We start from the raw sequence: 27,713 nt of genomic DNA on the forward strand, positions 1-27,713 counted from the left end.
TAACAAACAAACAGAGAGGGGAAAGGCCAACCAGCATGGGGGACAATAAAACAAATAATAAAAACTAGTATCGTCACACTACAGATTATAAGTTTTTGAGAAAAGAAATGTAAAGAAACCTGTAAATCTAAAGAACCTGTAAATAATTGAGAGTAGAGAGTGTGAAGGAAGGCTGGGGTCCACCAAACACCCTGCAAGGTAGGCTGTGGACCAATCGCCCGGTAACCAAGATCCTCACCTCCCCAACCCCGTACCAAGACAGTATTATCCAGCCTTCGGAGAATAACCACACATACCACAGGCTAAGGACTGAAGCAGTTTTATTCACACACACTAAATCTAACACGTAAGGCCCCAGTCAAAAGCACAAGCAAAGGAATGTAAAGCGAAGGGAGAGAAAGGGGAGGGGGGAATGGAGGAAGAGGATTGAGGTAGGTTTTAGCAGCAAACACTTAAAACATTAGCCCACCATAAATCATGCCACAAAGGTGACAAGTCCTCCCTGGAGAGTCGAGACACTTAAAACACACAAAAAAACCCTTTCTAAAACCGAGCTCTAACCCTGCTCACCAGGGATCTCCCGATCCACACGTATGTAGTTCCAGGGAAGATGGATGGCCCCTGGTTGCCCACTCCCTTATCCCTTTTTGGGCCTGTCAGTACCACAACTTGTCCTAACCAATCCCAAGCTGCATTCAGGCCTCCAGCTCCCCCTCCCTTGCGAATGGGGCCCCTCCCCACCAGGTCGTTTTTCCTATAGCGGAAGCGAGTCAGCACCCAATTGGACCTTGAGCCAGGCTGATAACTTCTCAGGTGCTGTCATGGGTGCGAGGGGGTGGGGGAGAGTTCAGCTTAACAAGCTATTTTCTCAGAGATGGACCATGAGAGCTATTCTTATAACCTCCCCCCCCTCCCTGTTGGGAGGTCTGAGCAAGACTGCAGCCATCTTGGCCATTCTTCACAGGGAGTGACAAGTACATAATTAATGCCCCATTTATTAAAAGCTCAATATCATTGAGGTGAAAGTGTAAAAAAACACATGTATACAGTTGTGTAGCTGCTGATTTGTTAGTATCTGATTCTCTGGAAACAAAAACAAAAAATACTTGCATAGGCAACTTATATGAAAGTAACACATGTGTGTAAGCATGAAGATTGCTGTTTAGCTGTTCCTGTATTACTCAAATTGTTTCTAGGCTGCAGTCCTATACACATGTGGGGGTAAGCCCCACTGAAGTAATGGACTTACTTCTGAGGAGACATGCACATGATTGAGCTCTTAGGTGTTAGTATCAAAATTCACTGAGGTAAAATTGGAAGAACATGAAATTAGCAACTATAAAGGTTGGAGGAGTGCCATGCAAAGCCTTTTATTGGTGGTAGCAATTATGTTGGAATTTCAAACAATTTGGAGGGAAAAACAAACACAGTAATAGTGTCTGCACAGGCTGAGCCCATATGCTCTGTTATGTGGTAGGCTTTAAGTGCATATGTAGAAATTTTTGTATTCTAGGGCTTACACACATAGATTCACATGCATTTACACCCCGCTTACTTTAGAGAAAAACACCCCATTGGATCTATAGAAAACATTCAATGGGGACAGTATGTGAACTGCCCCTTACCTTTCTGCCATGTATTTGCTCAGCTTAGCAAATATCCCGTGACAATCTTGCAAAAGTGATTCTACATGTGGTATATTTAGCAACATAGGAAATGTATGGTTAAGCAGCCCAAAATATGCATGTGAACCTGTTGTCTCGCCACTAGCTTAAAGTAGAACATATCTTACATAGAAGAGAACTGATTAATGTTATAGTGAAGGAGAATCCTTTAGAAATAGGTACTGAAGGCAGAATTCCGTTAAAAATATATATAAGGTTGCTGCTGAAAATGGCGGTTGCAGGTTAAACCACTCCTGGGTAACACATGGGACAATTTATCTTGTGTTCTGTTTTCATTACACTGTGCATTTCCACATCACTAGCTACTGCTGGCTGAGATGGAGAAATAGTCATCAGAACACAGGATAAGCTGCACTACATATTAGAAGGGGAGAATTTGATATTGGGCTGCCATTTTCAGTACCAGTTCTTTGCATCATTCTGAGCATAAAAAATAATTTTAAAGTAAGTAGATATGCACTTAATGGAACATTATTTCCCACTTTGATTTTTGAACAAGATGTACTGTATAGTATTGTTTTATTACCTATGTGTGCACTCACATTGTAGTTCCATTCCATTACCATATGTCAAGAGCAAGACTATATATGTACTTTAATTTCATCATGACTTCATACATGGTAACAGACCAACAAATTAGGCATGCTCCATAGCTAATCAATTGCTGATATGCAACAGTTGAAAAATAAATTAACACATATAAAACCACATTCCTGAAAACTGCAAGGAACTTTATGAACCTAGTAATACTTGTGGTTTTTCCAACAGCAGCCCCAAGGCCTTTTAGCATATTAAGCTGCTCGAAAAGGCCGTCTAAGAATTTAGAGTGAGGAGTCACTGGTATGTGGATAGTACCCACATACCAGTGCTACCTCATCTGGCTCAGGTGAGAAGGTAGAAGAACAGAACTGGTGTCGGGAATTAATGATGAGCTGGATGAGGGCGAATAAACTGAAACTTAATCCTGAGAGGGCAGAGGTGCTTTGGATAGGTGGTTTCATCTGCTCTTAGTATTGTTCAGCCTGTTCTAAATGGGGTTACACTCCCCCAATGGATCAAGTTAACAGCCTGCTCCAAGTTCCAGCTTTGTCACTGGAAAGCCAATTTATACAGAGCACCATTCCTCATCTGAGAGTTGTGTGCCAGCTGTGGCATCTTCTGGACCGAAATAGCATTGTCATGATTATCAATGTTTTTATTGGTCAATGACCGTAATAAAATATATTCATTCAATGTTTTGATAACATCCAGGATTGGTTACTGTAATTGGTTCTTAGGGTGGTACACACTAAAATAACAATGCAACATAAAAATACTGCTCCTGAAGACTGCCCAGAAACTCATTAGTCAATAATACAGTTGCCATCATATGGGATATAACTCAAGTGCTTAGAGCTGAACTGGTTGTCCGAAAATTTCCAAGCATAATTCAAGGTTTTGGTGCTGACCTCAGGATGAGTACCTGTCTCCAGATCAAGCTGTCAACGCATGGAGGTAAGCAAGTGAGACCCTGCTGTGCTTTTCCCTGCCATCTGAAGGAGATGGCTGGTAAACAGAGAGGAGGCTCTTTAGCAGTGGTATGCCATTTATGGAACTCCACCACCAAGAAGCTCACCAGGTATCTACTTTGCTAACTCTTTAGCACCAAGTGAAGAACTTTATTTACCCCAAGGCCTTTTAAACTATGGGCGCTAACCGTTATAACTACTGCTTATTATAACTGGTGGTATTGTTTTTATTGTATTTTATGTTGCATTGTTATTTTAGTGTGTACCACCCTAAGAACTAATTGGGAGTATACAAATTCATATTTTTAAAAGCCTACATAGTTTCAAAACCGGTTTTTAAAATGGGTGTGGGGAAGGGGAAGGGTCTGCTCTTAGCAGAAAGATGGAAGGGATTATATATTTTTAGGCCCTGAACGGTGACTATGTTCTGTTACTACTGTCCAAATAGCGGCTGCTTCCATATTAAGGTGTGACACTCCATATGTAAACACTGAAAAATAGAATTACAGTTAATCACCATATTCTCCTTATGATCTTTGTTTAGCAGTAAAGTGACAGCAATTCAAAACAAATATTAACAAATATAATAAAGAAGTAGCTCTTGAGGCAGGTGCTGTAGATCCGCTTAAGAGGGGTTGGTAAAAGTCCTATTATAACGCAGTACAGAAGTAATTTCAGGACAGCTCTAAGCCTCCACATTCAATTGTCCAGGTTGCACTGGTATCAGTCATACAAATATGTAGTTCACAGCTTCACCACATAACAGTCTAGGTGAAAGGTTACTTCAATTCCCTGTAGAGGAGCTATTAAGAACTTTGGTAGTTTTTCATTTCCACAATAAAGGTTCTCAGTACAGAGGACTGGAGCGTCCAGGTCCTGTAGACCAGAAGGAGGGTTAGTCCCACAATCCAAGTTCTCAATGGAGAGAGGAAAAAAGCTGTAATTCCATATGTCTGCAGCAGGAAATAGCAGGAAAATACCTGCCAGAAAAATAGGAGTGCCATGATTAGGTGGGTAGGCACAGTCCAATACCATTTGGCACGATAAAGATGGGAGCTGAAGCAATGCCCTTGGCAACGCATCAACAAACACCAACATGTATATGCCATCAACGGTAGGTTAAAAAACAGCACCTGTCCCAAAAAAAGAAAAGATAGTTAGACTATTTTCACAGGATATGTACAGAGTAAGTTAGAATGTGGAAGTTACAAAAGCACATAAAATTGTTCTAAGCACTGGTATATGACTTCATAAAGACAGCTCTGCTCCTGGGAATCCAAGCTAGGTCTCAATGAGAGATCAGTGGCGAATGAAGAGAAATTAGAAGAGAAAGTTTGGTGGCAGGTAGAAAATGCTCCCCGTCTACTGAAAATTGAAAATGCTCGCATCTTCTCCATACAATGATTTCAGAGTATTGTGCTATCTCATTTGTATCCTGCAATCCTGCACAGTATTTATTGTTTTCTGTAATTCTGTGAGTCTCAGAATTGAAGTGGGGAAGGATTGTCTCGCAACAGAGATTAGCAATTTGATAAGGAAGCAAAGTTGACAGGTTTTTTTAACACACACACACGGATTAAGAGGAGATGTGGTGTTGCAGCGTTGGAGAGCAGAAGTGGTAGTCATTCATATCTTTGTAAATGCCACAGTTATGTGCCTGAAAATGGCAAGTTACAAGTTTCAAAGAAAGAAACCCAGCAACAATGGTAGATTTACTGCTAAAGGAGTAGGAAATCAGCTTTGCTGCTGTTCACTAGTATTTTGGTCTAACTTGAAGGAGCTCAAGCTTCTTAGAAAAGTTCTCTGAAGATTAAACACGTACAGGAATGCTGCAGGCAGGAGAGAGCACGTTTATCAGTGATGTCACAACCACTATTCCATAATTTGCCCATGACAGACAGCCACAACCCACACAGAATTTTTCAAGAGCTACATGAATGCACTTTCAACTCTTCTAGATCTTCTCAACTGAAGGATACAATTACAAAAGGTTTATCCAATTTGTGTAACGGTATAAATATGGTTTGGTTTGAAGAATTGTTATAAATAGATCTTCTGCAGTGTGAAAAGGTAATCATTCCCCCCCCAAATCAGACTTACAATGCACCCTTTCCTGGAAAAAGAAAATCTGGACAGTCATACATGCTTGGATTACATATTTACCACATGGCGCTGCCCTTAAGGAGTGTTCAGAACTTCAGCTAGTGAAAATACAGCAGCCAAAATCTGCTTCATGTAAGCTATTAGTTTATGGGCACAATTGAAGGTGCTAGTGATTATACTGTTTCTGTGCATCCTTGTTCCCATAGCAGACTTATGCTCTATGTCTGTTTTCCATGGTCACAGTGAACACCCTTAAGGAGGAAACAGTATATTTTCTATCTCCTATGCCAGTTTATCCAGCAGTTCCAAAGCCTGTAACACTATGTATGGCCTGGTGGCTTGCAAACCATGGCTGCCTGCAAAGGCTCCTGGGTGAATGGCTGCTTTCTGCCTTTAAGCTAGCAAACTTATTTTGCTTCTGTACCAGTCAGCAACATTCCTTTGTGTTATGGGAAAGATGACTCAAAGGACAGTTACAGTGATCTCATGAGAACAGTATATGGTATACTAAGGAGTTGCGGTCAATGAAACAGGCTGGACGTCGGCTAGAGTGCAAATGGCGCAAGACTCGAAGCGAAGATGACCGAGCACGCTGTAGAGTGCATAATCGTTCCTATTGCGTGGCAGTGCGGGCAGCAAAGAAGGCTTATTTTGCTGCCTCCATTGCGTCCTCGAGTAGCTGTCCAGCGGAGCTCTTCCGGGTGGTCCAAGGGCTGCTAACATCATCCCCAGCAAATGGGGCCCTGGCTCCATCAAGGACCCGCTGTGACCTTTTTGCATCACACTTTGAGGACAAGATCGCTTCTCTCTGCAGCGAGCTTGACGTTTTTAGTGCAGCTCCAGTTGAGATGTCCGATGCCACCATCTGCCCAATTTTGTGGGATCAGTTCCAGTTATTGCGGCCTGATGATGTGGACAAGGTGCTTGCAACAGTGCAACCAACCACTTGCCCTCTCGATCCCTGTCCCTCCTGGCTTATAAAAGCAAGCCGAGGGGGTCTGACTGGGTGGGTCCAGGGGGTGATAAATGCTTCTCTCCGGGAAGGGGTGGTCCCTGCTGTCTTTAAGGAAGCAGTAGTGCGACCACTCCTGAAAAAGCCCACCCTGGACCCGATGGTATTAGGCAACTACCGCCCAGTTGCTAACACTCCTTTTTTAGGGAAGGTACTTGAGAGGGTTGTAGCGGAGCAACTGCAGGCACTCTTGGAGGATACTGATTATCTAGATCCATTCCAGTCTGGGTTCCGATCTGGTTACGGGACTGAATCAGCCTTGGTCGCCCTGATGGATGACCTTTATCGAGAGAGGAACAGGGGGAATGCAACCCTGTTAATCCTGCTCGATCTCTCGGCGGCTTTTGGTCCCATAAACCATAGTATCCTCCTGGATCGACTCTGTGGGATGGGCATCGGAGGCACTGTTTTACAGTGGTTCCGGTCCTACCTACGGGGTCGTTTTCAGAGAGTAGCATTGGGTGATCAGTCCTCGGCCTCTTGGCAATTGAGCTATGGAGTGCCGCAGGGCACCATCTTGTCCCCAATGTTATTTAACATCTATATGAAGTCGTTGGGAGTGGTCATTAGGGGATTTGGAGCTAAATGCCATCAATACGCTGATGACACGCAGCTCTATCTCCCTGTGACAACTGAATCAGGTGAGGCTGTGCAGGTCCTGGACCAGTGCCTAGACTCAGTAATAGGCTGGATGAGGGCCAATAAACTGAGACTGAATCCTGGCAAGACGGAAGCCCTGTGGGTGAGTGGTTCCCGAGTCTGGGAGACAGGCTCATTGCCTGTTCTGGATGGGGTTGCTCTGCCTCTGAAAGAACAGGTTCGTAGTTTGGGGGTACTCTTAGACCCATTTCTGTCGTTGGAGGCTCAAGTAGCTGCTACGGCTCGGAGTGCCTTTTACCCTCTTCGGTTGGTTCGCCAACTACGGCCTCTCCTGGACAGGGATAGCTTGACCACGGTGGTACAGGCATTGGTAACCTCAAGATTGGATTACTGCAACACACTCTATGTGGGGCTGCCCTTGAAGCTGCTCCGGAAGCTGGAGCTAGTGCAGAATGCTGCAGCTCGGCTGTTGTCTGTAGCTGCCCCTTTCCAGCATGTAACTCCTCTGCTGAGGGAACTGCACTGGCTGCCTATTTGCTACCGGGCCAGGTTTAAGGTTCTTGTACTTGTGTACAAAGCCCTAAACAACTTGGGACCAGGACACCTGAGAGAGCGCCTTCTCCCTTACCAACCTGCCTGGTCACTGAGGTCATCTGAGGGCCTGCTCCTGATGGTTCCACCTAGATCCATCCTCCGAATGGAATCCACCAGGGGAAGAGCCTTCAGTGTGGTGGCGCCCCTCCTGTGGAATTCCCTGCCTCTGGAGGTCAGGCAGGCGCCAACCTTGTACTCCTTTCGGCGCCTCCTGAAAACATCTTTATTCCAAGAAGCCTTTCTTTAACATGCAGCCTTGGATTACTGTTATTGCTTCTTTTAAATTTTGTTTTAACTGTTTTTATTCTGTTGTTATTTTCATTTTACCTTGTACACCGCTCCGAAATTTTTCAATGGGGAGCGGTATATAAATATTCTAAATAAATAAATAAATAAATAAAATAAATGTCTTATCTGTGTAGCCTGGTACTATACATAGATTCCAGCCTCTTTATCCAATTAGTAAGTGCACCTGGGTGAAGAAGATAGTTATGTGTGCCAAAGAAATGCCTAGTTGTGCCTTGTTTATCAACACATGTAACCTTATGCTATAGATGCTTATGATGAGAAGAGTTGCTTTGTTATTAATCCCCATGTATGAGTAATCACTCTCTGAACTTGGGGGCAATGCCAAGTTCAGTTATACTATAACTGTTCCTGTGCCCAGAAGTGGGTGTCTAGATTTCGCCGAAGGGTCTTTTGTGCAGGAAGCTTTCACAGTCTGTTCCACCTTTTTATGTAGAATATGCCTATATGTGCTGAAAACTATTCTAGTAAAAAGACTGTCTTCGTGTAAGTAAACTTCTGAGTCTGACTACTTTCTTGTCTCCTTGGAAACCCTGAAAGAACTTGTAAGCTCATGGCTGGAGCTTGGCAGGGGGAAACACACTACAAAACCCTTTCTAGATAGGGGCCAGGTATTTCCACAGCAGTCTGCCTCTCTTTACAGCAGGGATGGGTAACTTGTAGACTTCTACATGTTGTGGCCTACAACTCCCCTCACCATTGCTTAGGCTAACTAGGAGCGCCATCAGTTGAGCGTTTTATTGCATGCTCGTTACTGGGCACTCAAGGATTTTCACAGGTCCCTCTCATGATGTCGTCTGCCTCTCATGTGCCTCCCGTCCCTTCTAGCCTTCTTCATGCGACAAAAACACACACACCCCAGTAAGTCTGAATTATTTTTTGAGATGGAACTTGCCGCTATCCCCTGCTGTGTGCAGAAGCAGTGCAATCAAAATGGTCCACTGAATAGACCACGTGCATATTGTTTACTTCCTCTTTCAAAAGAGGAAGTAATGAAGGACAAAAGCGTGGGCGGAGAAGCGACAGTAAGGAAACGCGATTTTCCCCCATGTGATGACATTCTAGGGATTTTGGGAGTGGTGTTGCAGGTCTCAAATTGCCCAAACCTGCTTCATAATCATCAGAGACCTTAATCCATGTCATTTTGCTTTCAAAGGCATTGTTGATTGGGACATGGGAGAGGACCTTTTCAGTAGAAGCAGTAGCAAAGCTGTGAAATGCTCTTGCTTGGGAGAGTTAGTTGGCTCCCTCATTTTTAGCTTTTAGGCAAGTTGCCAATACCTTTTCATTTTGCCAGTTATTTGGATTGCTTTAGCTTTGCACCTGCTGCTACAAAACAGGTTTTAGCTTTGCTCTGTTCTAAAATTCTATGGAGACTCTTGTAACAAAAAAGGAGGATATACATCTTCTAAATCAGGGGTGCAGAAACTCAGGCCAGTGGGCCAAAACCAGCCCATCTGAGTTCATTTGGCCCTATCCCTCTTCTCCCCCAACCACTGATAGTTTGGTGTTTCCCCAGCTTTTGTGCGGTATTTCCCCATTCTAAAGGTTAAAATTTTCTAAGGCTTAGTTACTGGCAGTAAGAGCTTTAAACTACAATAGGCTGGGATTTTTGGTATTTTATCCCTACTCCTTTTGTTTCTGGCCCCACCCACTACTGGAAAGCAGCCCCCAAGAACTTTTCTGAAATAGAATTCGGTCCTCGGGACAAAAGAGGTTCAACACTGTTCTAAATCAATAAATACTTGCCCTTTTGTTCTGTACCATGGAATTAGCAATTACACTGAAAATCAGATTTGATCTGAATGAGCTGTACAAAAGTGTGCAGTCTAACATATCATAGTCATCTGGCATCAAAACAGGCACATCACTACATTTGAGGGCATTATTTAAAATGTTTACGGAAAAAATGTCAAGCTATTTGTTAAGTGTTATATATTGAAAGTCCTACCTGCATAACTCCGACTAGGAAGGTTATACTGCCTTGAAAGAAATGGCCATCAAGAAATACCCCAAAGGAAAAGCAGAAGCCCATATGACCATCTATCATCTCACCAATAAACCAGGGTCCTGTAGGGTGGAAAAGCATTATACTGAATGTGATTACAAGAACACGTTGACGCCTCCTTTGTCTGAGTATCACTTACAAACACTTAAAACTAGTCACTGTTACAAAAATAGATAAATGGGTAAGATATGTTTGTAAATAATTCCATCTGATAAGCAGTAATATATTCAATGTATAGGCTTTTTAGCATAGGCAAAAAATGAAGTTTAATTTTATTGTATTATTTTATATAGTCTTCTATGATTTCTGTTGTTAGCCCTGTTGAGTTTCACAAGGAAAGTTGAGATACAGGTATTTTAAATTAATTAAATTAAACTGTTATTTGCAAACAGATATTTCCTAAGGGTTCAACTACACCAAGCAGAATATTCCATTATGAAAGCGGTATGAAAGTGGTATATGAAAGGCAAGAGCCACACTACAGCTTTTTAGAAATATTGAAGTGCACTGCAGGATCTACACTACTGCTTTATAGTGGTACCAAAGTGCACTGACAACTGTTGGGGCCCATGGCACATCTACACTAAGCAGGATATAACATGATGAAAGTGGTACTTTTAGTAAACCACCCAGAGAGCTTCGGCTATGGGGCGGTATATAAATGTAATAAATAAATAGGTATATGGTATGTATCATGGGCTGCAACAGTTGTCAGTGCACTTCAATACCACTATAAAGCAGTAGTGTGGCTCCTGCCTTTTATATACCGCTTTCATACCACTTTCATAGTGGAATATCCTGCTTTGTGTAGATGAGCCCTAAGAGTGCTATGATGTAGAAGCTAGATATGGATCTCAGTTTGCACCCCGGCTTTGTAAAATGAGAGTTGTTAGGAGAGAATAAAATGAGAGTTGTTAGGAAAGAACATCTAAAAATGTAAAGTTGCTAAATAAGAAATGCCATATACGTGCTAAAACTGGAACAACAGAAAAGAGCAGTAAGGATTGAGAAGGGCACTTTTTTTTTTTGCACTGTCTACCTTACAGGTGAATGTGAACTCAGCTGTCAGCTAGATCTCATTTTTGTGCAATGTTGGTGTTTTTATAGTAGTACAAGGCCTAGCAGTATGCCTTTCAGTAGTGTTAAACAAACAACCAGGACTCTCCACTCAATATCACTGATGGTTAGAAAAATCTGTAGTTTGCTAAATTTTAAAATATCCTTATCTGGTGTCCTTCATGGTGTCTAATAATTATCTCCTGCAAAGTGTATTCCACAAATCAATCACTGTCACTCTATTTTAAACTACTCTGACAAGTTTTGGTACCATATATGGTTTTTGTTCACATTCAAGTTGAATGACATGTGTTACCCCGACTGCAAAACCATTTTTAAAAAAGTTTAGATTTAGAGTTCTATTGAAAAAAACACTGAATAAAAAAATCTTCAGGGGTTTTAAGCTAGGAACACTATTGGGATGTCAATGAAACCATTTTTCAGTGTTGTTTGCATCTTACCTAGAACAGTATACAAACTCAGCAGCAGGAACCAGTAATATAAGAAGTTTGTTTTGCTCAGGACATGAAGAGAAAGGGTGGTCTGTACTGCTACACCCAGAGGTTCTAAAATGGAAAGAAATTTTCAGTCTTAAAAAATGCTTGCTATTGTTGAAAAACATACAGAGCACCTTTTACAGAGTGATAAAATTCCACAGCAAAGTTAAATAATAATAGCAATAATAATAATAATAAATTTATTTCTTACCCGCCTCTCCATTTTGATGGAGGCGGGGAACAACAGTAAGCATAAAAAACATAAAATACTGATTAAAAACATAGTATACATTTTTAAAACTTCCTAAAAAAAAATCCTAAAAGCATCCTAAAAGTTAAAGGGCAGGTTTATTCACCAAAGTGAATGGGAACTTGTGCATAGAAACTTCCTGGTGGTGTGTGCAAAGATATTCCATCCAAGCTGTGAGTTGCATATTTCACATCTTCTTAATATCTTTGAGTGGTTACATTTCAAAATTTATTAGCATTGTATACACTGGGCCAGGCAAGCCTTTGGTGCAAAATAGGAAAAAATAGCATCCCATTGCAAAAAAAGAAGAAGACAAGGAGTCAATATAAAGATTTTATTTAAAAGGCCTATTTACTCCATCATGGCTGTCAGCGGTGCTGCATTGTTTATATGACGCAGCCACCAACTTGCAGCCCATCGGGCTTGAACCTTTAAACTGCACTTTTTCATGGTGTGGTTTTACTGACTTTTTGTTGTTGTTGTTGCTCCAAAGTTGCTGTGTTGTTTCTCTGGCCTTAGCTAGACCTAAGGATTATCCCAGGCAAATGGAGGGTTCGTCCCTGCCTCCTCCCAGGATCCCCTGTGTGTCATTTGGATGCACAGGGATGATCCCGGGACAATCCAGGGATATAGGCCTGGTCTAGCCATGGCCTCTGTCTGACGGTGGTGACCTCAATTCGGGTTAAGCCTCGTGGGCATTGCTGGGGACAGATCCAAGCCCAATTGTGATTCCCCACCCCCGCACCCAGGGTAAGTGTAGGAGCATAGGGCTTGATGAGTCGAATGGCTGCCAGCGCTACAGTTTTCTGGCCGGATAGTCTGCACTCCCTTCTGCTGTCTATATTTATTGGTTCCGCTTTGCAGCAGTGATGCCGCAGCATTTTGAGGGAATCAAAGCTGCGTTGTATAAACAACCCCCTGATCTCTGGCACGTTGACAGTCCTTGCCAATTAAAGTCTTGGTTTCTTCTGCATGGGTATGACTTCAATACATAACAGTCCAAATAGCATTAGGACACATAAGTATGCAATGGCAGTTTCCCCCCCAACATCACTCTTTTTCCTGTGGCTTCCCAAACCTTGACCCTAATCTTCAAAATGATGTAAACTTCATATTTGGGTAAGTGTGAGGGATCGGCAGGGCTTGCAGTCTTTTACACAGCACCCATCAACCCCATCCCTGCATTGCCAGGGCCAGATACTTTATAACAGTTTTGACAACTCTATATGGAGTAAGTCCTCTGCCTCAACAGTTGTCAAAACTGTTATAAAACGCTTTAAAGCAGTAGTGTAGATCCTGCCCTAGACTCCGAACACTAGGCTGAGACTCGCTGTGCCGGGGCAGCTGTGAGCAGCAAATAGCAGCATCAGCCAGCCCAAGTTAGACAATCGTGTTAATCACTCTGATGGGAATAACCAGGAGAAGGGATGAGGGTGGGAAAAGAAGTTGCTAGGAGGAAAAGCTGGCCAGTACTGGATAAAAAGGGGGGAAAGGAGATAAGTGGGGAGAAGTAGGAGAAGAGACTAAGACACAAACAGAGAGCAAGACAGGAGTAAGAGAGGCAAAACAGGAGAGAAGATCAGCTTTTTACATGGAAAACCCCAACCTCTGCTGCTCTACACGCCTGTCAGGAGCTACTTTACTTACTGGAGAGAGAAGAGATCTACCGCTCTTCCTACATTGACCATTTAAGAACAAGCTCCAAAAACAAGCTGCAATGAACTTTACTCCTCCAGACTGGAGGAGTCAGTGTTTTCTCAAGGAAAGGTACGAGGAGGGAACAGTGGAAAAAGGTTTAGCAGTTGTAGGCGCTGTTTCTTCTGCATTTGGCAAAGACAAACTGGGGGTGGTGATGGTGGGATTATTTACCTGCAATGGTGTCAGTCCATGCTGTAAGTGAAAGGGGAGAGAATTCTCCAAAAGAATGAGCTATTCCCCGATTGTTTTATGTTCTTTGAAGACTTCCAGTGTTGTAACTAGGAGGGTTTCTTTTATTAAACTTTTGAGTTAAAGCTTGTTTCTAGCTGCCTCTCTTCGAGTCAATGGACCAAGGAGGTTTGACATGCCTTTGCCACAAGACCCACTCACAGTAAACATTTATAGACTGAAGGAGGAATAGGACAAAGTTTACTTTTAAAATAGTTTTGTGCCAATAACGTACACAGATATTACCTTTCAGCTGTAACCACATTACAATATTAAAAAAAGGGGGGGGGACTCAATGTCAGCGAAGAATTAACACCTGGGAGATTTAACTGAAAGTTCACATTTACACATTTGTTTAGTTTAAAGCATTCACTTATCCATTAAGTAAATGTCTTAAACCAGGTACTGGTCTGTAGCCTGTTAGGAACCAGGCCGCGCAGGTAAGCTGCTTTCACACCCCCACCCCAGTGTACCTGGGTACAGGGCACCATCTCGCCTGCCCAGCCGAAGCGAAGCCAGGACGCGGGGGGGGGGGGGGCAGCGGCTTCGGAACAGCGCACCCGACCGGAAGCCACTGGGAGAGCGACTTCCGGGCGTGCTGTTCCGAAGCCGCCCACCTGCCCTATTGTCCTGGCTTCGCTTCAGCTGGGCGCCCACCCAGCCAAAGCAAAGCCAGGATGCTGGAGTGGGGTGGGTGGGTGGGGCTTCCCAAAACCATTCCCCTCAAACCCCCTCCCCAGTCCGTGGAAAAATTATCTTCCACGAAACCAGTCCCTGGTGCCAAAAAGGTTGGGGACTGCTGTCTTAAACTAAACAATATGAACATAATGAATAAGAAAGGGGAAGGAGAGAGGGAAGGAAAAGATCAAGGTTATATTTTAAAATAATAAGCTCTTACTTTTAAGTGTAGGCTTTCCTCGGTACCGGAAAATAATCAACAGGACAATTTGAATTACAGTGGTTATCACAAACACTGCTTGAACCTGAAAAAGAAAAAAAAAGCATTTTTTTTATTATACCAAGTAAACTATATATAGAAATCAATGTGGTGGGAGAACAAACTGCTTTTAGCAGCATTTGTAAATTGAAGACAATAGAGCACAGAAAAATCTGAGAATCGAAGATAAGCAATAGTAAAACAGCAAACTCAAAGCAAAGTATTCTTTGAATTTCATTTTTACTTCTGGAAATGATGGGTGAAACTTACCTTTTCAAGCAGGTTTTGGGGGATTTAAAGTTCCTGTGGCTATTCTGTGTAACAGAATTTTATTTTTTACATTGTTTTGTTTTAGCTGATTTTATTATTTTTAATTTTTGATAGTGTGAGTTTTTTTCAAAACAACTGACCCCCTTGCCCCCCCCCCCACACACAGTATACAATATATGCAAAAGTTGTAACCCAAGAGTGCCAAAATTCCAAAATGGTTCTTTTTTCTTTATGACCGAAGACTGGCTGGCTATTTAGTGTTCTCTGATTGAGAGGGGTAGAATTGCACATGAAAGGATTAATGGTGTTGGAAACTTCCTGAATACTTCTTTCCAAATTGCCAAGTGTTAAGGGGATAGGCTGAGAGCTTTCTCTACAGATGACTGAATCTAGCAACTTCTCTACATGAGATTTTTATCCTGTGATTGAGATTGCTGGTCCTTTACATGACACTGACAACCACCAGAGCCTCCCCTGTGCTTTCTGACCTTTATCCCAATTTTTTAAAGATTGGGAATAATGAGCTATTTAAATATTGCAAGCTGAATTTCTCTGTGTAAAGAACTTGTGCTATAACAGCAGTATATTACATCGCCATCTAGAGGCTGTATAATGAAACATATAGAACTTGCGAGGGAGACTGGAGCAGGCAGGGACCATCAGAGCCTGCTTCAGTTGGACCCCCACCCCACAAAGGGCTAACATCTTCACCTTGTGGGGAAGAAGGAGCTGTTGGTTTGCCCCTCCATTGGGAGATGAGAGGACGGAGTAGGGCCTTCCCACCAGCCTAAACAGTCTCCTTAATTTCTATTTATTTTCTCCCTCTTCCCTCCCCATCCACTTTTCCTTGTGTCTCATGTCTTTTTTTTTAGAATGTAAGCCTGAGGGTAGGGACTGTCTTCTTTATTGATACATTGTAAGCCGCTCCGAGAGCCTTTTGGCTGAGGTGTGGGATAAAAATACGCTAAATAAATAAATAAATAAACTTGCAGATAAAGGAAATTCTGGGGGGGGGGGAGTAGAAGTGTATGTAAAAGGGCCAATCTTAATCCCGCGAAGAATCCAGAAGCAGAAGCCCCAGTAAAATCGCAGGATAAAAAGCTTTTGCATAGAGAAGCCCTAGGAGTTTGCATGTTTATGACAGTTTAAGACAAAGACAGAGAGCTGAGTTTGGGATCTATATACATCTCAGGATGCTGACCATCTCCCTGGAGATCTGATGAGGGAGCAGTGGATGTTGGCTATCTAAGAATTTAAGCTGTGTCTGTTAGAGCTGTGTAGAAACATTTGTTTATGTATCTATACTGAGTTTGAGAGGACACAACAATGAAATTTCGTAAAAATGTAAAACTCCAGGGGAATACTCACCCATATATAATGGTCAGTAAGAAGAAGCCAAGATGCCAGAAGGCCAAACTTGAGGGACAGATTTTCTTCCATAGCAAATGTATGGAACTGAGTAGCACTCTTACCACTGACATCCTAAAATATGGAACACAAGGAAGAAACAAGATTTTAAATAAGTGGTAGCAATGTGACTATTATCATTATTGGTAAAATGCCTATCTTTATTATGGGACAGGTGTGTATGGAAGGCAGACTTGCCTACTTGCAAGGACCCCAGGACCCCTTCCAGCTTGGCCATCACATATTGGGGTGGAGGCTAGGGCTTGCCCTCGTTGCAACAGTGTCCCAAAATGCAACACTTTATTTTTCTCAGTATAAGTGAATAGTTGCCATTTACTCCTCTGGAAGTAAAGAGGTACACTCAAAGCAGGCCCAGAGTCAGCACTTGGCACCGTCAGGCAAATGCCAAAGTCCAAGGACCCAATGTGGATGATGTGAACACCATTTATTTTATTTTAGGACCTGAGAGGACCACTGGGCCACGTGGCTGAAGCTGCCACCATCTTACTTCTCTCAGAGTGCCTCTGGGTCCAGCCCCTGATGCAGTGTCACTCTGTAATGCCACACTGGTGTACAGAGGCATTCTGGGTAAGTAAGATGGTGGCAGCTCCAACCACACAGCCCAGTAACTTGTCTTTTTAGTGCTAGGTGGTGCTTAGAAGAGTTGCCACTGCTCTCAGTGATGGCCCATCACCATGTGCCACGGCTCATCGCCATGCCTCCTCTCATGGCGGGTGGTGCCATGAGGAATTGCTCCTGCAACTGCCAGTCCCCACCACTGCTCTCAACAGCTGTTTTGCTTGTAAAGTCACTGGGCACCTTGTTCAGGGTCCTCTAAAACTGTTTCTGGTGACCCTAGTCATTAGATTTAAGCCTGATCCTAACTGTGTAGCCCCATTTCTTGGTTATGTTAGAGGGTGACATAAACACTGAAAAACAAGCTATATATATGAAATAAAATACAACCAACTGTACATTCTCTCACCTGCCCTATTTGCTGTATCTCTCCTGTTTTATTTTAGTGGGGCTGAGCAACAAGAATTTGCCCAAGGATGCCCACTGAGTGGTCAAGGATGAGCAGGGATTGACCTAGTTCTTCAAAGTAAAAAAATGTTTAAAATATGTTTTTCAGCTGAAGGCTATCAAAAGTATGATAAAATGATAAGCAGTAGCAGAGAGCTCACCTGAACTGTTACATCTATCTGATGAAACCCTTGACTGTAGTCTTTGGGGGCCCATTTCAGTGTGTAAAGTGGTCCAGATGCCTGAACAGCATCACCCAAATGAACACCATCAATACTAACTTTGACAAACTCGATAGGAGACGGAGAGAAGGCCAAAACTCTAAGTATAAAAGAAATAAACTTGTTAAGATGATATCACTACAGTTACATTTATAATAAAAGTCATTATATTATTTGTCCTCATACAAGACTGTATAAGTGACCCCCAATGAAGTGCCTATTCCCTGAGGCAGAGATGACTTTGGGATGAATAGGATGGAGAATTTGGAAACAGACATAAAAATGTGTTTATGGAATTTTTAGAACACCCTGTAAAATATATTAAAGGATTATCCTAATACATTGTTAAGATACTTAACAAATTGGTTAAGGCAAAATGACCTATTGAACCAGTCATTTACAATACATTCACATTTTAAATCACAGAGGGAGCATTCCTATGGCTCTCCAGACAGAGTAGACAGGTCCCTAGACAGGATAATTTGGATTTCTGGATCCAAGGTCAGAGACATTGCTCTGACCACAGATCTAGGAATCCCTGGGCCCTTCCCTTTCTTCCTCGGAGACAGTCTGGAGAGAACCGCACTAGCTGCCTCACTGAGAGGGATAAAGGGGGCATGCTGGAGGGGAGGGGACTGGGGAAGCCAGGATATGACATATCCTGAGGCCTCCCGAGTCTCCTCCCTTCCCGCTCTGATGCACTCTGGCTAGATGGGCAAAAAAGCCCATCTAGACAAACTGCAGAGTGGAGAAGTTCAGAGGCAACAACTGCCTCCACCGTTCCACCCACTCTACACAGGATGCCGGTAAGCATCTGATTTCGGAGGCTTACAGGCATCACCCCCTTACTGTGTTAATGAATGAATATACAGATACACTCAACCACATATATGCAAGAGAACATTTTAAACAACATTTTAAACGTCTGAAAAAATCCATTTACCTGATGTGGGTAGAATGAAGGATTCTTTGTAATGGTTCATGAACAGAGCTACTATAGAGAAATGATTTGGGATTGGTGATAAGAACTGCAGGCCATTCTTCAAACTTCAGATCAGCAAAACTGAGGAGGTCATGATCAAAAGCGAGAATCCGGTACCTGATGTTCAACAATTAAAACAATACCTTTTAAGTTACCAAAGAATATTTTAAATTACAAGATTTACATTATCTGGTGATTCAACTTCAATTATTTATCTATTATTATTATTATTATTATTATCGCATTTTATACCGCCCAACAGCCGAAGCTCCCTGGTTTGCTTCCATTTAATCTAGACCCTCTGTTTTCTCAAGAATCAAAGTTGATGGCTTAGTTTGATCTCTTGTACCAGCCAGTATTTCTTCACCGGTGCTTTCTATAGTTATCAATTAGATTTATTTTTATATCAGTGAGAGAAGAACAAAGCAATCCAAGAGAATTTCTCACTTTGCACATATGGGTTGTTTTGGCCAAGCGCAAGCAAATGATCACACTTCCCACACTTTCTCCACCCACACTTCCTTAGCTGCAGCCCTGTCTCCTACAATATTTTAATTATTTTATGTATTGAAACATTTGTATCCTGCCCTATTATCACTGGGGTCTCAGGGCAGTGCATAGAGAAAATCAGAACAGTATAAACATAAATAATTTGCACAGCTAAACATGCATTAAATCGTTAACAAATTAAAACCGGTAGAATTTTTTTAAAAAGCAATAAAACAAAATCAATTAAAACTATGTGTAACCATGGGGAATTTAGCCCTTGAAGGCATTGATAAAAAGACATGTTTTAACTTGGCGCCAAAATGAAGCCAGTGTCGGTGCCAGTCAGGCCTCCAAGGGGAGGGTATTCCATAAGCGGGGTGCCACAACAGAGGAAGTCCTCTCCCACGACCCACTATGGGGTCTAAAAATGATGACTATGTATAATGATATGGGTATAATAATAATAATTATCTGCATACATTTTCAGGATAATTTTTAAAAAATATTTACAAGACTTGAGTTAGAAAGATCATGAACTCTGTCTTTCCTGCCACCTTTAGGCTGTCTCCAACTGGGCAGAACAGTGGCTGCACATTTTGCCTCATATCTTCGGCCCTACAAGGACTAGAGGCTTGTTTTTCCTTTTAAATGAAAGCTGAGGATCTGGAGATTCTGGGGCAGTCTCAGCTCCACCCCTTTGCCCCTTCCTGCTTTGCATGTACACTCTTCTTTGGTGTAATTAGATGACCAATAACCTTTCAAGTAAAAAAGGATCCTTGTATTGATTTCACATTGCTATAAAAATGGAACTATAAATAGCTAAAACCTTTTGCAATGAAAATTTACTTACTTCCTATTATCCTTCCAGTCTCCGAGCTCCAGTTCTAAAGTGCCATGATGGTGACGAGTATGTAGGGCGGGGACCAGACCACCCAATGTATGGAAGTGCCCACACAAATAAGCTGTGGCGGAACTAATTAAAAGATTATTATTATGATTGATTTTGGAGAAGAAATACCATCCAAATGCTATCTTAACAAAAGCAGTAAAAATAATTCAATTACTCCTAAGCTTCTTATTAAAAGAGTAATTAACACATTTCCGCTGAAGAAAAGAGATATTACCGCATTGCCATTCGTATTCCTGGAGATCTAGAGATGATTGATGAGGTGGGATAGTGGCCAAACCAAATGCTGTGGTTACTGTCACGACTTTCTGCCACCAGTGAAGACAACTCTTCCATTTTATTCTGAAAAGAAAGAACAACAGTAAGAGTTTTAGTAGCACGTTGGTTACCAAGAATTAACTTTCACATGGTATTTTTTTGACACTATCAATCTGCTGCTGGGGTTCAAAAGACTCCTTTTAAATTTCTAACTAGATATAAAGTGAATGATTTATTTTGATATGACCCCAGTTTAATATCATTTTTTTTAATTGGAATCACACTCCAAAACCAAAAGCCATTGAGGCGCATTGGATGGTTATTTAAATTCCTCATTGGGCTATCAAGAAACTCTCCAAAAGAAAACAGACGAGAAAGCAAAAGCGAAAAAAATGCCCAGGTGAAATATTAGGCTCACAATAAATATCTGAAAGGTTCAAATGTACCCCAATAGACTAATAAGGTTTTTGTTTTCAAGATAACATTGCAAATAATAGAAATTTGCATCACAAGCGTGTTAACTTATATGTCCAGTTAACATCACCTTGGAGCAGAATTAATTCTCTGTGTTATAATTTGTTCCTGGGGTCTAATGGACACCTGCGGTGCTTTGTAATAAGGCTGTTTTACCATTTACATACAGGAATGTACAGAAATAAAATTACAAAAACCAGAAAAAAAACTACTACAATGTTCTTGAAGTGGTAAAATCACACACCAAAAATTTAATTTATGATAGGGAGGAATGAATACCACAGGACAATTGATCCCATAATTGTTGAGGAGCATATAGAGTATAAAATGGTTCAGGGTTGCTAAAAGGTTCTACAAATATTTCAAACAGCTACTGGGATCCCACAGTAACCCCACCAGCTTGCACACATTGACTGCGTTCAGATGCCGCAGTAGTCAACAGTTGGTTAATATTCAACTCACAGTGGGTTATTTTGCGGGAATTCCCCACATGATCAGAGAAATAACTGTGAGTTGGTTATAAGAAACTGTAAGCGGATTATTAAACCGTGGTGTGATGATTTAGCTTGTCCCCTGCCCTTCCTCCTCTTCTTAGTCCTCCCGCTTGTATCCCATCATCCCTTGCTGCTGAAAATAGAGTTCTGCCAGCTGATGAAAATAACATGTTGTGTGCTCTCCACACAACATGTGGAATAAAAAGCAGGGTATGGAATAAAAAGTGGTATCTGGAATGTGGATTGTGCCTAAACAGTTATCAGTGACTGCAATACCGCTATAAAGCAGTAGTATAGATTTAACTCTAGCATTGAATAATTATTTTACAGTAAAGACTTCTGTTCCTGAAATACAAAATATTCTCCTCTCACACTTGGCCACTGTTCAGTTTCTATACCAGGGCAAGGAGTTCTCATGAGTTTCCTGAGTCTTTTGAAAATTATCTACAACACCAAATTGAAGTACATGGCATAAACTTGCACGAAGGATAAAATTCTGCAGGGAAGGCTTAGACGTCTTGTCTTAGCTACTGAAAATGCTCGATGAGTTTTTGGTGACTGCAGTGATACTTTTTGTCCCACATCAGTGAGATGACATGTCTGGGGATGGTTTACATGCAGAAAAAATATGGGCAAAAATTAATGTGTGTATCAGCTTTGAGTGCAATCAAACATTTGGAGCAATACACCATCATCAAATACGCATGAGTCCAGACAAAGAAATTAGGAGGAAGGCAACACACAAAAAGGGACACCAGATTCCCTTGTAGGTCTATGATTTGACCTTGACTGTTTATCACTTGCCTGATGACCACAGGCTTTATCTTCAACCTAATTCTCTATTATATGAAAAAGTCTGGCTTTCCATGCTCAGGTAACCAGACATTTTGCTGAGTAGACTCTGTGTACACATGTCTTTGTGCTTTGCAAAGGCCCAGCAGGTCACTTCAATGTCAGTTGTGTAAAGTTGTAGCCATGTGTTACTTCACGCTGAGTTTACACCAGTATCTGCTCCCAAAAGGTGATGACTGCTCAAGTTGTTCATGAGTATGTTTGGCTAGCATGGACTTGGGAATGATGGTGATTTGTAGCTAAGTTATCTGCTAGACCTGCTGTTTTATTTTGATGCTTAGATGTCTTTTCGGTTGTGTGGTTGCCTTTGAAAGATGGCTTAAGTATTTTAAAGTAATAAAGAAAATGAAATGTTAAAACCATGCATACTTGAAGCTGCTCTCCCCACTAAAGTGAATGGGCAAACCTAATCTCAAAGAAGCTATATTAGAGTGCATATGAAACTTTGGAGTGGGTTTGATTTTTAAATGCTGTCACAGGATTTTTTTTACACCCACTTCAGGTCCATCATAGGACAAAGACGGGATATAATTAAACAATGATCCCAAAAGATCAGGATTTCACACAAGTATGTTTGTCTGCCTGTCTTGCCTGGTACTTCTACAACACTGACTTCTTCCAGCTCATCCTTCATACAAAGCAGTGCTATGATTTAAATGTTTTATTTATTGCATTTATATACCGCCCCATAGCCAAAGCTCTCTGGGCGGTTCATATAAGATAAAACATTTAAAAACAATATAAAAAAATTTAAAACCACAAAAACATGCAACATGCACATACATTTAAAAACACTATATGAACTTTAGAAACGATGAGCCAAAAAACCAGACTCAGGCTCATTACATCTTGGGAGAAGAGAAAAGTAACAGATTGTGTCAGCAAACAGAAATAACATAAAAAGTATTTCAGTCTGCACTAAAAACATGCAGAAACAATAATTACCAAATCAATAAGATTTTTTTTTTAATTTTGTTACCAGATTTTTGCTACTATCACTGTGGACATGCCTTAAAACAGTTAAATCAGTCTTGGACTTGACAACAGAATGTTAATAGCCTGAGACTTTCAGGTGAAACCCCTCACATGGAAACTAATTGTGATGTTCATTCTAGGCTGTGAGCAGGGGTAGATTTTGTGTAGTTAGATAAACACTTTTCATATTGGGTTGTTTTTAGATTATGTTTTTGTAGTATTTATTTTTATTTGTATTATTGTGCTGATTATGGTTTATATTGATTTCACTCATGTTATATTAATCATGGGTTTCTGTATTGTGGGTGTAAGACTCTTTGACACTGCTTATTGTATTGGAAAGCAACACAGAAATTCAATTATTATTAATAACAATAGCAACAATTCCTAGAAGATTGCTATGTAATACAGATAAAGGGGTAGGGGGGCTATGTTTCCCAACTCAGAATGATATAATGTAGGTTTCTGTGTGAAAAGAAACAATAGTTTGTTAATAACATCTGGGGATGCAGGGGTGCCTCTCTAGAGACCTCATATGGGGCAGCATAAATTGCTTTGTTGAAGTGTTTGTCTGCCTCCACCTATGTTCAACTTGTATAATTGTAAATAAATTCAAATATTCCAAAATGCTATAAATCACCAGTGATCCCAAACCAAGATAAGCACTACACCCCTAAAACTTTTCATTACTTTTCACTACTCAGGGAAGTGGGGTTCACATAACAATATGAAGAAGAAAGGAATATTTTAGAGATCTCAAGGGGCTGAAAATAGGAAGAAATCAAATCCATGATGGACAGTGTCAAAAGACAAATTACTAATCTAGTCTTCAAGGATTTCACACAGACATCAGATTGTATGCAGGTGTCATGTAATACAAGATTTTACTGGCTGCATAAGGAGACAAACTAGTGCTGTAATGCACTCTCTTTTTTTACATTACCTCATTTAGTATCCCAAAGAAATTGTAGGGTCTCTTGAGGCCTGGATTGAGAGTTGCATCCATGCAGATGAAAGAATATTTGCCAAAAGGTGTGGTGTGGATGTAATGGAAGGAGCCATCCTTCTGCCAGGCAGAGTATTTCCTGCCAAAAATAAATAAATAAATGGGAATACTGAGGTCAGAAAAGTCTAGAAGAAAGAAAAATGTGAAAGATTCTACTAAATTCTACTAAGAGTCCTGTAAGGTTGAAAGAATTGGATACAGAACTGCATTTGTGCTGAGCTCAGCCGTACTCTTGCTTTAAAACAAGGTAGGCAATGATATGACATAATGGGCCACTTCAATTCTTCCTCTCTGTTCTCAAAGGGCCAAGACAAAGAAGTGGAGCTGCAGTGAAATCATAATAGCAGTAGCAAAGAGAGACGAATGGCACAAGTGAACCGAAGACTAGGCTGGATGACTGTCCCCTAAATACTTATTTGCTAGGCTACTTTTTATAGTACATATACCTTGTTTGAATAGAAACTTTCTGTGCAAAACAAAATCGAATCTCGTTCTAGACTTCTGAATTCAGCATGGTACACTGACATACCTGTAGTAATTCTTGACATTCTCCAAGCTTGGAACATTGAATGTATCTGCAATAAAAATGGCAAACAATATTTTGGACCAAATTCAGGATCAATCTAGAAATGGAAAAAACAGTGATCTAGGTTCAGACAAGTCCAATGCAGTATGAACGTGAGATAAAGGATCAAAGCCTTGTTCCAGTCTAACCTGGGCAACAAGATTTACTCTAAAAACCATAAGCCAAGATGTAACATTACTTTGGAAAAAATAATGATAATGTTTACTACGTATAATGTTCTCACTAGGCACCAAACACTACAGAGCACAAGCTAAACAACTAAATACTATTTGACCTTCACTGATTTTTAAATTACATTTTACCCTACTTTCCAGCCAAGATTGGCTTCCAAAGTGATCTACAGTTAAAGTACACATAAGGTCACATTTGTTATCATAATAATTATAATAGGGATATAAGGAATGAGTTATAGGGCAGTCTACTGTTCTCCACTGATGAAGAAAAAAGAAAAATCCCAACTCTAAATTCTTGACTCATTTATTGTGGACCGCTTCTGTAATGTTCATTCTAGGCTGTGAAAGGGGGTAGATTTTGTGTATTTGTGGATTACTACTTTTCTTATTGTATCGTTTTTAGATGTGTTTTATTGTGGTTTTAATTTTTGTGAACCGCCCAGAGAGCTTCGGCTATTGGGCGGTATAAAAATGTAATAAATAAATAAATAAATAAATGATGTTTTTATAGTATTTATTTTTATTCATATTAATGTGCTGATTATAGTTTATATTGATTCCAACCCCTCTTCACCCATTTATAGTAATCATAGATTTCTGTAATGTGTATATAAGTTTCTTCAAGACTGCTTTTTGTGGTTGGAAACAACGCAAATTTTAATAATAATAATAACAACCACCACAACAACAATAATTACCATGATTCCCTTTTATGTCTATCCATTTGGTTATCTCCATGACCTTCGTCCTTTTTAGGATTGTCTGGTAAGTTTGCCACTCCACCTCAAACTGATCAGACCCAAGTTTATCCTTTGTTTTTCCATCAGTCAGGTCACCTGAAAATGAACACATTTTACATAACACATGGAAGAACTACACAGTAAAACAATTCAATGAAACAAAATAGTGATCAAGACAGTAGCTCATCTGTGCTTAGATCCCAGGGTGTGCTGCAACAGACGTAATGGCTAAATGCAAAATTTCCCTTTTAATATCATATATAAAAAGCCAGTACTAGTAGATTCCACTCCTTTCTCACACTAGTGTGATAAACAAACAGAACCCAAGGTGGACATTTGCAGATAAAGGAGTAAGGCTATGCAGGTAGGTGGTGCTCAGTGTTACATTTGAGTTCTTCAGATCAAGACAAGTAGGCTGCAATATGGAATACAGTCAGATATGTATGTGCAAGATTATCCTGCCCCTGATTCTGGGCTCATTAGTGCTTGAAGCAATAGGCATATTCTCTCCCCACCCCCATTCCTAAAATCACAACTCACTCCCAATCGGAATAAGAGTCTTCCATTTCACTATAGGGCACAAAATAAACTGGCTCTAATTAAAGAAAAGACTGGGGTAGTGATAGAGAGGGAACCTGTGTTAAACAACGGGCCATCAGCCACAACCTGCTGTTTAGGATGCTGCAAGATGAGTGAGTATTGGTATGCCTTGAGAACCAAGCTCACTCTCACTCCTTCCTTGCCCAGTAGCATAGCCAGCTTTCCAACATTATGGTGGTGCCTAGTTCCGTGTGTGTGTGTGTGTTGTGGGGAAGGTAGTCCCTTCTTAATTACAGTCTTTTAACTAGCACATATTTCTAATTCTGAGGTTAGTGAGGAATGGTAGGCAACTGTTCTTTATCTCCGGGATTTTCCTCTAAGGATCCATGTTGTCCAATATTCATAGGATGCTACCCAGTATTCATAGGAAGCTACTAAGTGAGCTTGTTTTCAAGTGTAATGTCATCACTACCCAAACGTTTTGCATCACTCCTGATCTGGCATTCTCATTTATTCAATGTCTATTATTTGTTACTCAATGTCTATTATTCAATCCCATTTCCTGGTAAAACCCAACCCCAAAGCAGCTTACACCAGGAGATGTTTAAATATTCATTATAACATTATAAATAAGCATAGTCCAAGGTTTATATTTTTAGTTTGTTCCCCATTGTTTCCCCAAGCTATCCAAACTTAATACTGAGATGGTCCCCAATGGGCTCAGAGATGGATACTGATGAAATTATTGTAAACTGCCCTAAATCCATGGGAAAGGACAAGGTATAAAAATAATAAAGATAAATCAACAAATCATTAGAGCCACTAGAACAATTAAGCAATAAACGTTTTCTAATAAGAAAATCCTGGGTCAGTCTCATAAATATACAGAGGGAGATAGCCAACGTTGCCTCTACAACAAGGGACTGGGAACACACAAATAAATTGAAGTTCAATCCACATAAGACTGAAGCAGAGATCTGACTGATAAAGTAGTGCAGGAAGGAGAAGCATAGGAATGATTACTTATAATGGAGTTCAACTCGAATAGTACAGGATTAATTCCTGTGCTTAGACTTTCCCTAATTCCCTGATTTCTAGCCATCTGGGAAATTCCTAATGGGGAAATTCCTAAGTGACAAGGCTTGAACTTTTTTTATTTCAGATCCACACGTACCAAACATTATTCATGATTTCAGAGATTCAAGCCTTGAGCACTTTCTACAGAGAAATTAGAGTAGGAGGAGAGGGATGGGGAGAAGAACAATATCTCACCTGTTACTAATGTAAGTGCAGGTTGAATTACAGGAATTGCTTCCACACAGAACTTTTCAAAATCAGAAGCTCGTGTAGGATCCAGAAATTTACTGATGTGCATATCTGATACCTACCAGGAAACAATATTAATAGCTTAATTTCATAACCAGCATTTTTGCATGCCTCACACACCCAAAGACAGCCAAGAGAAAGTTTCCTTAAATGTATTATATTAAAATAGAAATCACCAATAGCTTTACATTTTTATTTCCAGAAAAGAAGGTATCTTATCACTTGCTCATGTTAATGTAGTTCACCTGACATATTCACCATCAGACGAAGACACACCCATGTAACATTTGCAAACAAATTAATGTCTAACAGTATGTTACCGTATTGAATAGCTTTTACCTGTTGCAAGCACCCAGGCCAGGCCAAACCCAACCCATCAGCCCATTAATATAGTTTCCTGGTCTGTTATCAGAGCTAACCATTTACCATTGTTCAGTGACTTCATCCCCCTCCGCCAGACAATTTACCTTCTTTTTCCTAATGTCTTAAAAATACAGTATGATTTTGG

General features: G+C 40.8%; 1 protein-coding gene across 1 annotated transcript; it reads right to left on the reverse strand.

Moving 5' to 3' along the window:
- Positions 1-3,471: 3,471 nt before the first annotated feature.
- TMEM62 (transmembrane protein 62) lies at positions 3,472-27,263 on the reverse strand. Its single transcript, XM_063117644.1, has 13 exons — positions 27,152-27,263; positions 25,298-25,435; positions 24,370-24,415; positions 23,778-23,919; positions 19,999-20,123; positions 19,725-19,847; positions 18,347-18,502; positions 17,344-17,503; positions 16,121-16,234; positions 14,444-14,528; positions 11,334-11,438; positions 9,760-9,878; positions 3,472-4,326 (listed from the first exon to the last, which is right to left on the reverse strand). The coding sequence occupies exons 1-13, from the start codon at positions 27,252-27,254 to the stop codon at positions 4,000-4,002; spliced, it is 1,743 nt and encodes a 580-aa protein (XP_062973714.1). The 5' UTR covers positions 27,255-27,263; the 3' UTR covers positions 3,472-3,999.
- Positions 27,264-27,713: the final 450 nt, after the last annotated feature.

The sequence above is a fragment of the Elgaria multicarinata genome, chromosome 2, assembly GCF_023053635.1.
Source record: "Elgaria multicarinata webbii isolate HBS135686 ecotype San Diego chromosome 2, rElgMul1.1.pri, whole genome shotgun sequence".
NCBI classification, from domain to species: domain Eukaryota; kingdom Metazoa; phylum Chordata; class Lepidosauria; order Squamata; family Anguidae; genus Elgaria; species Elgaria multicarinata.